This window comes from Perca fluviatilis, chromosome 15 (genome assembly GCF_010015445.1).
Source record: "Perca fluviatilis chromosome 15, GENO_Pfluv_1.0, whole genome shotgun sequence".
In the NCBI taxonomy this organism is placed as follows: Eukaryota; Metazoa; Chordata; class Actinopteri; order Perciformes; family Percidae; genus Perca; species Perca fluviatilis.
Window position 1 is genome coordinate 23,888,828 of NC_053126.1, and position 12,047 is coordinate 23,900,874.

General features: G+C 39.0%; 1 protein-coding gene across 8 annotated transcripts in view; it reads left to right on the top strand.

The window, feature by feature from the left end:
- The window catches only part of LOC120575247 (RNA binding protein fox-1 homolog 3-like), a 433,652-nt gene that overhangs the window by 297,405 nt on the left and 124,200 nt on the right, over positions 1-12,047 (top strand). For all 8 annotated transcript variants that reach the window (XM_039825950.1, XM_039825951.1, XM_039825949.1 and 5 more), the window contains one exon: positions 8,959-9,068. In XM_039825950.1, the coding sequence (XP_039681884.1) occupies positions 8,959-9,068 (110 nt within the window). The remainder of the gene's footprint in view (positions 1-8,958; positions 9,069-12,047) is intronic.

The following is a 12,047-nucleotide window of genomic DNA, read 5'->3' on the forward strand; positions in this document are numbered from 1 at the left end:
TGATCTTTATTAGCTCCCTTCCCCCTCCGTTTTTTTTTTCTCCCTCCATTTTGTTACAGCAGAGAAATGTACATTATTTTCACTTTATATTCAACAAATGATCTATTAAAGCAGGGTTGTGTTATGAGAACAGGAAGACAACTGAAAATCCCCCAAGGGAAGTATTGCTTTTTACTGTAGGTGTGTGTACACATTCTGTAGATAGAAATGGGCCCTAATCGGCCCTGCGGCTCTGCAAAAAGAAAAGAAAAAAATAAACGTGGCTAATTTACATAGCTTTGATGGGGTCTGTGTTTAGTCAGCTCAGATGGCAGAAGCAGGAATAACTGAAACTGTGTCCAAGAATATATATATTTGTATAATCTTGGCCACAGTTTCAGGTACGAAAGGTATATCCGGATGAGTTAGTCATAGGTAGTCCCATCCAGACTTTAATGCCACGTTCATATCATGACGATCATGATGATCATGATTACGAGTTTCTGACCTGTAAAGAGTGTTAACGTCAGTACCTGAAATGGGCCAGTACTCACCAGTACAGAGTACTGGCACTTCTGATTTATGTCCACATAAGCACCCATAGTTCTAATTGTTATTAACAGTATTATTAATAGGCTGATATTAACACCAAAATAGGCTGTATATCATGATTTATTGGAAAAAGCCAAAGTGCTTTTATGTAAAGTTGGACATTCAGCACCCCCGTATAGCCCAAATGGAATGATCCTTTGTTTTATAACCACATTTTCACACACAGCGACTTTTCGACTGTGAGATTGGTAGTCGAATCAGGCTCCTTAGATTGAATCGTTGAATAGTGGACTATTTGTGGTCACCCCTATAGGAAATACTTATGAATATAAATATCCAAAAGACATGCAGTGATCATGTCATGCAACTGCTGAATTAGGGTACTGGCACCATCATCCAACTTGGAAATAGATCCAACTTGGCAATTAATAATGTGCAAGCGCCTAAAACTAATAAACATGACTTCTCACGACGGACAACTGATTGCGATTTTTCTGCCAGATATTACGATTACGATTCGATTTGCGATTTAAAAAAAAAACAAAAAACTTTAGCTTACGTTCAATATTCAATGTCTAACAGAAGAAAAAAGAAAAGTGTCATGGAACATTGTTATCTGAGACACCATTAAAACTGCTCTATATTCTTATGCGTGGATGAGAACATATGATTTGCCAGCAGTAAGTGTTTTTCTTTTAAAGCTTTAGTGCGTAACCTTTTGATATTATTGAACGTCCGTTATCTTCAAACCATTGCCAAGTGAGTTGATAGAAAGCTAATTAAGACGATCAGCTCCACACAACTCTCTCTGGATTTCTCAGTATGGCTATTGTTCAGAAGATTGTGTCGTCTGGCGACTTTCCCGCGCAGAAACTTAGAGTGAAGATAACGGCCTCTTCTGAAGAGTCCATGTTTTTTTAAACCTCCGTGTCCTCCTTGGCTGCTAGCAACTGCGTGGAAGAGGGGTCAACTGAAGGCTTGTATCATGTGGACGCGCCGATAGTTTTGTTGTCATTACTTAGAATTCCTCATGGGGGAGACAAACTTCGCACTATAGCTTTAATAAGCATGGAACATTGAACAGTCAAACACGGAACATTTATCACACAAGTTATTATAAAAAAAATTATAAAATAAATCATAAAAAAAAAATAATAATCAGGTGGCCGGGTTGGCTTAGTGGGTAGAGCAGGCGCACATATATAGAGGTGTATGCCTCGACGCAGAAGGTCCAGGGTTCGAGTCCGACCTGAGACGATTTTCCTTCATGTCCTCCCCCTCTCTCTCCTCCCTTTCATATCTAGCTTTTCTTTCCATTAAAGGCTGAAATGCCCCAAAAAAATCTTTAAAAAAAAATTGATCGATCTTTCTCCCTCCCTTTGTAGAATTTTTCTTTTTTTACTTCAAATATAGGCTGCCTAAGTAAAAATAATAATTTAATATAAATTCCTTGAGTAAGTTTGTGATTATTTGGTTAAAGATTTCTATTTCTTTCTATCTCCCTGCTGACACATCCACTAAGCTTTATGCTAATTAATGCGTAATGACATCACACATGCAAATGAGCGTATGACGTCATCTAGCTCCTTTTAGCGACTTTTGGAGCTGGTGCTAGCTACTTTCATTGGAAAAGAGTTGGCAAAACTGATGCCTCAGTCCAATAGCAGCATCTACATGTTTCACCTTTTACGATCATGTTAAATAAAGAAGAAAAAAAAATGAAATGTAACCTTATTCCAGCATTTATCTTAAAAAACAGTAAATATAATAACAAAAAGAGGAATGAAAAATGTTAAACCAAATGTTACACCAAACATTCAACTAAATATTGCACATTCGATTAATCACAGTCCTCACGATTAGCTAATCGCATTCTTTCAAATTGCGTTTTTGATTTGAAAACGATTAATCGTTCAGCCCTAATGCATATGGATTAAACAAACGAGATGTGTTGATTGGTGAGCCTCAGAGGTGTTATTACCTAGGCACAGAGCAAGGCTAGCTGTTTCCCCTTACTACCAGTCAACATGTTAAGCTAAACGTCAGGCTTCATACTATAGTTATTGCACAGACATGACGGTTGCATCAAGCTTCTCATCTAACTCTGTCCGAATGCAAATGAGATGATTTCCCAAAATGTTGAATTTTTCCGTGAATGATATAATTTCTCTGGAATCAACATGTTGCATCAATTAGTGTCACATTCTGCACTGAATATGTGATCAGACTGTTTTATATCCATCATTTCAGAGGTGAATAACACTGACTCGACCACACTGATTTCTCATAAAAGGCCAATATATGAGCCAGTCATAACACATGTGACATCCTCGGTCTTCCTCATCTCTCCTGACCTGCTGTCTTCTGTCTCTGTGTCTCTTACAGCTCGGTGGACTTTGATTTAAGATCTCTGCAGCAGTTTATGGTGTATATATCCTAAATGGACATTTTAATAGACTTTTACTTTTTTTCCATTGTATTGTGCAATGTAAGCAGTAATCATAAATTATAATAATTATAATTTGTTGCTGCCAGCTAAAAAAACCTTGCGCGGTATCTCTGAAATGTCAAGTTTTCACAAAGAAAAAAATGCCTTGTTTGAAGGTTGACCACTACTGCATGTGCGAGTATTTCAAAGGATATTTATTACTAATAAATTAAATGGTGGTTTGTAGCTTTTCCTCATCCGATACAGACGCATGCATACCTTAAAGCAGGGGTCTTCAATGTTTTTTAAGCAAAGGACCCCTAGCTGATGAGAGACAAAGCAGGGATCCCCTACTACATATATTGCATAAAGTTGAGTTGCATATTAAACTGGGCCTACAATAATGTTGTAGGGCAGCCTAAATAAAGCCTTTACACATACCTTTTTTATGGTGCATACAATACCTTAAAATAAAAATTGTTGCCATGTTCATATATTTATAAATTATGTTTTAACATTGTAATGTGGCACATTGAATCCTTAAGCTTAACTGTATGTGGATGGCTGCCTTATGGCTACCTTACCTACAGGTCAGTAAGCCCATCATCAATGTTGTGTACATTTAAAAAAAAGATGTATCTTTACTAATAATATGTTAGATTCACGTAAATGTTTATTTTTACAGACATATTTATTTTTTTAAACCATTGATCAGCAATTTGGTGGCCGCCCTGCAGCATTTCTGAGGACCCCCTAGGGGTCCCGGACCCCCTGTTGAAGATCTCTGCCTTAAAGTAACGACATCAAGTTTGGCAAATAACGGCAGGTTTATCCACTAGATATTTCTTTCCTCTTGTTGGCGAGGTCCCAAAGATTCCAAAGATACCAAATATGTCAGGCTGCATTTCAAGGAAACCTGCACAACACATCTGGAACATTTCCATTTGACATTCCATCAAATGGAAACGCAGACATAAAGAACATGGTTTCTTGGGCTTGAATATTTCACTCAGTGTAAACATCATGACGCTTCAATTAGGAGCTGAAAGTGGATGATACAGAATACTGTATATACAGTATGATGCTGTCACAGTGTGGATTAAGATCATTCCTCCCGCCTTAAAGCTGCTTTTTGGAGAGAGGAAAATATTGGATGTTAGGTAGTTAATATCATCTGCTGGTGGTTTGAACGATAACAGGTCAGATTGACCCAATGTGTGCGTTGATTTACTGTTTATTTCCTGCTCACAAAATATAATAAGCACATCTGCATGTGAGCTTGTTCCCATTTGTCTTCTGCCTGTGCATTTTTTATTTATTTTTTATCCTTCACTCTCTTTGCTCTGGAAACTGCCATCAGGCTCAGAGGCAATTTACGGTACCTTTGAACACGTCCTTAACAGTACCATCATGCGTCCATCAGTGCCACAGCGTACACGATTTTATTACTCAATTTGATTCCATACAAGGTTCATTCCCCACATTTTTTTATGCATCGTGGGCTTAGCTCAGGCAGAAAATAATCTGGACAGCGCGGGGCTCTGTATTACGGTTCAAACAGGATAAAGCACTGACAAATTTCGGACCGGAGGGCTAGTGAGCGGGGAGGACAGGAAGAAAGAGAGATTAAGAGCTACACCATTGTTTACCTCCTCCTCTAAGGTGCAGGATACTCTGTCGTTTATAAATGTTGGTAGCTGTTATTGGTTACCTCGCAGGCTTTGGGGGAAAGAGGAAAGGAAAATGAAGAAAAAAAAAAAAAAAACTTCGGGAAAGACCCAGGAGGGGGGTTCGATACAACTTTAATAATGCGTAGCAGGAGCTAAATGAGCCATTCTGCGGTACTTTAAGACGTCTTCCCTCCACCCATCTCCCCTCACGGTCTCAGGGCCTGAATTATTAAAAGTGTTGTTTTCCCTTATTGCATTGCAGCAATGTGCCTCGTTGCTAGAAATGAGCTGCGCATTCTGGAGTTTGAATGCTTAAAGCGACCCACCTCCAGCGGCAGAGCCAGGGGAGGAGGCCTTAGACCAGGCAGCTGGACACACACACACACACACACACACACACACACACACACACACACACACACACACACACACACACACACACACACACACACACACACACACACACACACACACACAAATATGTATCTAAATCACCTATAATGGCAACCCTACTCTCAAGTGGTTTTCTTCCATTTCTTTTCTCAGATATCAAGCAGGTTGTGATCAGGATCTATAGTCTGGCTACAACAAACGATTATTTCCATCATCAATTAACCGTTAAGTCTATAAGTTTGTAAGTATGTGTATAATATAAGTGCCAATCATGTCATATCAACAGTCTAACCGCCCCCCCCCCAAAAAAAACAAAACAACAACCCAAAAACAAACCCTTTCACTATCAAATAAGAGAAAACAAATGCTGATTATCCTCAAAATTAGCTGGATCTAGACTAGTTAGCATTTATTTATGAAAGGTTACTTTAATGATTAATCAATGAATTGAATAATAATTGTATTACTGCATATTTTGATTTCGAATCAATATCTTTTCACTTAATTGCGTCTCCAACATGTGGGTCATAGTTTGTTCTGACAAACAAGTCCAAGATCCAAAAAACAGGATCAGCATAGGAATAAAAAGTAAAAGTTGTAAATGCAAAGCAGACTGCAGGCTGCATTCCTCTAGCGCTGCTTGCAAACCACACACACATACACACACACACACACACACACACACACACACACACACACACTCACACTTTAATCACACAATTAATAATTAATCAGAGGCTGGGCTCAATGCTGTCGAGTCTGCAGATGAGAGAACACCCAACTGCTGAGAAGGGCCCTAAAAACGCAGGATTAACAACCCCCCAAAAAAACATTATTAACAGTTCATCGTGAACCAATAAGCAACATGCCATCAGTTTAGGTTAGATTTTATGAAATGGAAGAAAACTACAGATGCTCCACTGGGCAAACATGCAGAGTTGAATTAAAAAAAATGTTTATAGACAAAAATAATAATAAATAAATAAAAAGCCGCTGGCTTTACAGCTCTGCCGAGTTTATGAGGGGGGAAATTAAGATGTCTCATCTATGTGACATTTTCTACATGCATATGTGGAGAATTTGATTATATGCTCTGTTCGCTGCATGTAAACACCATCAATAATACCATAACAAACTTGTTGTAGAGGAATAGGTCAGGGTGTGTGTGTGTGTGTGTGTGTGTGTGTGTGTGTGTGTGTGTGTGTGTGTGTGTGTGTGTGTGTGTGTGTGTGTGTGTGTGTGTGTGTGTGTACACCACGTTATCTCACAGTAAAACCAGCTGCTGCATTGATTTCTATGTTACACTGCTCTGGAAGGGATCACAACAAACCCCAATGATCATTTTGTTCAATTTATTTATTCCCACCGACGTATTAAACATGCTCAATACTGTTAGCGGAGAGATCAGAAGGCATCGGTTTATTTCCTCTTTTTTTTTAATTTTTATTTATTAGTCCTGCATGCTCTGTGCGTTCCCAGTGTTGCAGCAGAGTGTTTACCCAGCTGTAATTACAACATGCACAATGACCTCATTCTGCTGTGTCAGGAGCGGTAATGGATAGCCCTTGATCTTAAACTGCAAAGAAAAATGGTATGCACTTATTTTCAATATGCTGACTCCATTCCCGGCATTTTTTAGACAAGGCCGTGACGGCGGATCAGAATTTGATATAAGCACTGGTGCTCCTATTCGTCTGACAAGGTCTCTCTGCCTTAATATGCATTCAATAATGTGAAATGATATTAGCTGTAGGAGCTCATTGACTGTGCACTCGGGGTCTCGCCGTGTCTCTCCGTCTCTGTCTGTATCATGCTCTTCATCTGTTCCTCTTACACACACACACACACACACACACACACACACACATACACACACACACAGACACAGGCAGAAGAAATGGAGAAAAAGGGGGAGGCTTGAACCTCGGATTGCAGCAGAGCAATCACACCGAAGAAATGCCCCCCATGCCTGGCCCATTAATAACAGTAATACGCACACCGCGCCCAAGCCAGCGCTGCCGAAAGCACCACTGACACTTTAATGGGCATTTTTTACTTTTGTTTTTAAATAATGCATGTGCTGCTTGTCAGCACTGCTTCACTCCACCTCTGGTGTGCCTTTGCGGCGTTCCTTTGTGCAGAAATTACAACAGGGACCTGTGTTTTCTGTGCTGCCTGCTCCATAAGCTGCATTCATCACATACATGGGGACATCAGTGTGCAGTACATCACACTCTTGGGGACGTGTGTGTGTGTGTGTGTGTGTGGGCATGCATGCACGTGTGTTTCTGTTTGTGAAGGCCCCTCATTGCAACTGAGCTAATTAAAAGTGTCTTTGAGAGGGTGAACCATGTGCCGAGGCTCAGTGGCTGTGGACACGACTCATTATAGAAAGGCTGCTGCTATACATTTTACTGCAGGCTTGTATGCCAGTGTTATTGTGTGTCTGTCGAGCATATACTGTTAGATTATTTTTTTAACATTTTGATTTTAACTAGGAAAGCCTCACAGAGAGCCAAAGTTAATCTGGAACTTCCCGAATTCTGTTTCCGTAAAAAAAATTTAATTACTATGAATCCGGCCTTGGAATATAAACTGTAAATGTCTGTTATGTCACTATCTATCAGTCAAATAGATGGCCCACTGATGGAAGTCCTTGCATTTACATTATTAGGAACTGGGTTTTTGTAGCGACGTTCTCGGGGGAAAAATCACAAGCGGTGAATAGTTAGTGACGCGTTTTCCATCACCCAGCAGTGGTTGGTCCGGCAGAGAGGGTAGGCGGAGCTAATGCAACAGACTCACTCTCCAACTGCAGACTGACGTCACACCAGCGACACTGTTTGAATTTAAGGTCCAAAAAACACACCTGCAATTACTGGTTGTTGTAAAAAAAAAAAAAAATAATATTTATTATAATAATAAAATTAAAAAAATAATTTGAATTTACGATAGTACGGTATCTTGTTTTATTTTGTCTGTTTTTCACCGCAGAACGATCAAACTGGTGTTTGTGTAGGATATTATTTGTAAGAATGGCTTTGTGAATTCTTCATATCATCAATGAGAGGCAATCTGAGACATGAGGCAGGTACACAAATCATTTTTACACTTTCGCTAATAGTGCGAGATAGGGCTTTTTGCTGCATGTGGTATAAATCAACCTAATAATGTGTGCGGGCGGGACCCAAAACACACACTGAGGTACCGGGCGGGGGCAGAACACAGGCGCTGCGGGAGCAGGCGGTGATGGTCAGAAATCCACCGTGAGCGGGCAGGAGCAGGATCAAGAAATCAGTCCCGCGCAGGGCTCTAGTCTGTGGCTCTCAAGGGTACCCCCTTCTAGTTTTGGGCATGTCATTTAGGGGCTTGTGCAAAATCAAAAGTTCTTTTTTAAGAGGTAATTTAAAAGAGTAATTTGATTCAATTCAATTACATTCAAATAACTTTATTTGTCCCAGAGGGGAAATTAAGAGCCACGAACACCAGCACACAAAGGACAGTTCACAGATACAAGATACAAATACGAACAGATAAAATATGAATAAATAATTGATGTTTTGTGACAATGAACATTATTCTTTCTACAGGTTTTATAAATTTTGCTTGCCATCCTCATATTGTACCTCATTTAAATATTGTCCTACAGTGTTGGTAAATCAGCTGGCTAAGTTGTGTGCAACTTTATTGATTGTAGGCGAGTTACATATCAGTATTTGACATTACATGTAAGGTCAATAAACCTCTGAAATCAATATTTATAACAATCAATGATACCTGCTCTATTACTTCTCTTCCTGTGCAAACATTTCCATTGATTGAATTTGGCTTCCCCCTCAGACCTAAGTATCTTGCTGCTGGAGCTCATGCAGTTGCCCCTGGCTGCTTCCTGTCCATTCCAATGACGCCTGCCTGTGTTTCTTTGTGTCCCCGTAGGAAACACGTTGTGTAAGTCAGGAAGCATTGCTGTCTTCGGGAACGTGGTATACAGCGGACTGCTGAACGATCACCTCTGGCATTTGGGAGTGCCCCTCTTTACAAGACTGGTAAGAGCAGCAGCCCCCCTGTGTGCACACTTACCTCTGTTTTTTTCACAAGAGTTTCATGCTCTTAAACCCAAACAGGCTTCAGGTGCAGAATTCCCCAACGTCTCTAATGGGCTGCTTTTTATGCCCGCTCTGTTGACATGTGTTGGTTGAAGTTATATTCAGCGTACAGGATGTGACAGTGCTCTGCTGGGCATGTAAGGCTAGGGAACCACATCTTAGCATTTTATTTCATATCAGACCTTTTCTGGCTTGAGCTCCAGGAAGGAATGTCCCATGTGTGGACCTGCAAACAAAGGTGAAGCCATGTATGGATTCATTTCTTCCCACTTGACGCAACTTGACAACAAAATAATTCATGACATTAAGCTTTATGGCGACGACTTTAAAAGATGGTTGTAATTAAGAGCTGGAGCAGTTGAAGCTTGTGTAAAGGATTAATGATGAATGTCTATCCCTAATTGTCAAAGGGAAATTGAATGTTGTTTTACTGGGGCTGGAATGTGAGCTGCGACACAGAAGAGATTCTCGTGAACAGCATAAACCCCGAGGATCACAGAGCGATTTTCCCAGAGCAAAAAATGAATTCAGCACAGCACTTTTTTTTTCTTCTTGTTAATTACCCTCTTTCTAAGCGGGTTGCAAGTTTTCATCAATGTTTATTATTGATTAAATCTGTCGTTGTAGCTGTCATTTATGAGTCGGGAATTACTGTTGATTGGTGCACAAGGGTTGCATATAATTGGGTTACATTAAATAGATAATTCAGCTGATCTCATAAATGTCTAATGTCAAGGCTTGCTTGATTATCAATTAATGTCAAACGGAGAGGCAAGAGGCTGTTAGGATTCCAGTTGGGTTTACTTGTGTTGCAAGTGGCAAAGCTAGTGAATCTTATTCTTTTCTTCACAACACACAGCCAGTGTGTACAGTGATATATATATATATATATATATATATATATATATATATATATATATATATATATATATATATATATATATATATATATATATATATTAGGGCTGTGAAAATAACGCGTTAATTTCGATTAATTAATCTGACAAAAAATAATGCGTTAAAAAAAATAACGCGGATTAATCCATTCCATATTGACGTTTGACCCGGAGCCATTTTAGCCACTATTCGAATGTAAAATGAAGGAGGGAGACGAGAATGTGCTGCCTGGATCATTGATTGGAACATTTAGCTACTTGTTACTTCTTCCTGCCAACCCTGGCTACCGAAATCTGGTGCCACTGATATGTCTTCTCTTCTCTCTGATGCTCTGAAACGGACGATACAGGCAACACAAACACTACTGCACATGACGCTAGTTAACACTATACTCGACAGCAGCTAACGTTAGCCTACCGCTAGCTAGTAGCTGGATTAAACACTGTTAAAATGCTGACAGCTAACGCTTAACGGTGTAAAGTTTGACTGTGTTTTACTGTAGAGGATTCAACACCGGTATGTAACAATCTGCTAGCCTGACAAGCCAGCTGCCACTAGGGTGCGTCTAGATTTCTAGGATAACAATCTGCAGCTGCCGTCGGAAAAACAACACAGACGGTGCGTTCAATGAAACTGGTAACGTGGTGCATTTGAAGTTATTGTAAATGTCCTTTTCCCATCTGGTGGTTGTTTTTATCGTTCAACAGCAATTTACTAGTGAAATAAGTTATTGTTATAGATTATTATCAAATCATTTAATTTTGACCATATGGCCTTAGCAATAAACAAGCCCTTCTTTAATGTCACCGACTGTTTAGTACCCTTCTTTTTTCTTTTCTTTTTTTACTTTCTTAAAAAGTATCGGTTCAGGCACCGTTAATTATGTATGCGATTAATTAATCACAGAGTATGTAATTAATTCGATTCCATTTTTTAATCGATTCACAGCCCTAATATATATATATATATATATATATATATATATATATATATATATATATATATATATATATATATATATATATATATATACTAATTCATCCAAAGTAAAACTCAAGCATGCATGCAATGAAAGTAAACAAGTCTTTGAAAGATGCAACAAATGATAAAGGCATCAAACGCGACACCTGACAGAGACTTGGCGTTTAATTAAACAGAAAGTGTTGCTTTTTGTATTGTTAGTCATAAATAGTATGTGAGAGGAAAATAATTAAACGGATATTTTCATAGTTCAAAAGTCTCGTCAAAGCACCTTTCTTAAAGCATAGAATTTAACATAATAGGATGGTCTACCATATAAATAGTTCCTCCAACAAACTCTCCATAAAGAAGCAGTGCACTGATTTTACACACAGTGTTACAGTGTTAGTTTACTTGCCATGTGTAGTACTGCTCGGTAGATGAAAAACGTTGTAAACATGCTATGTGGCATCTATTAATGCTTTGTCAATCCCTAATGATGTCATAGTGATGTCATCAGGGTTATTGTGGCATGGGATTGCAAACAGAAAGCCTGTGTTAGAAGTGGGAGGTGCAGAGTTTAAAATGTGCTGGCATTTACCATGCAGGAAAGACACTCCTACTGTAGGTTGCATGATGGGAAATGTAGGATGCAGTGTTTTTCGAGGCTTGACCATGCTAGGGACTAAGAGTCGAGATATTTTGGCCTCTGCTGCTTTGATTTCAACTGAATTCTTTTTCTCTCTCTCATGCAAGTTCAGTACTAAATTACTGATGTGCGCCTTTAATCCTTTTTTTTTTTTTTTTAACGTGGATGATGCAATTTGCATCAAAATCGCATCCTTTCTTCTCAGAGTCATACATTTTTCAAAACCGGAACACACAGAAGTCATACTCTAACTGCTGGAATCAGTGCAACTTTTTCCTTTTTCCATATATGAGTATATCACCAACATTCACCACAAAAAGATGTACATAAATTAATATAAATAGAAAATCATACAAAAAAAATCATCCCCCAGGTGATTGTCTCTAAATCCATGGTTTAGATTGCAACAGGGA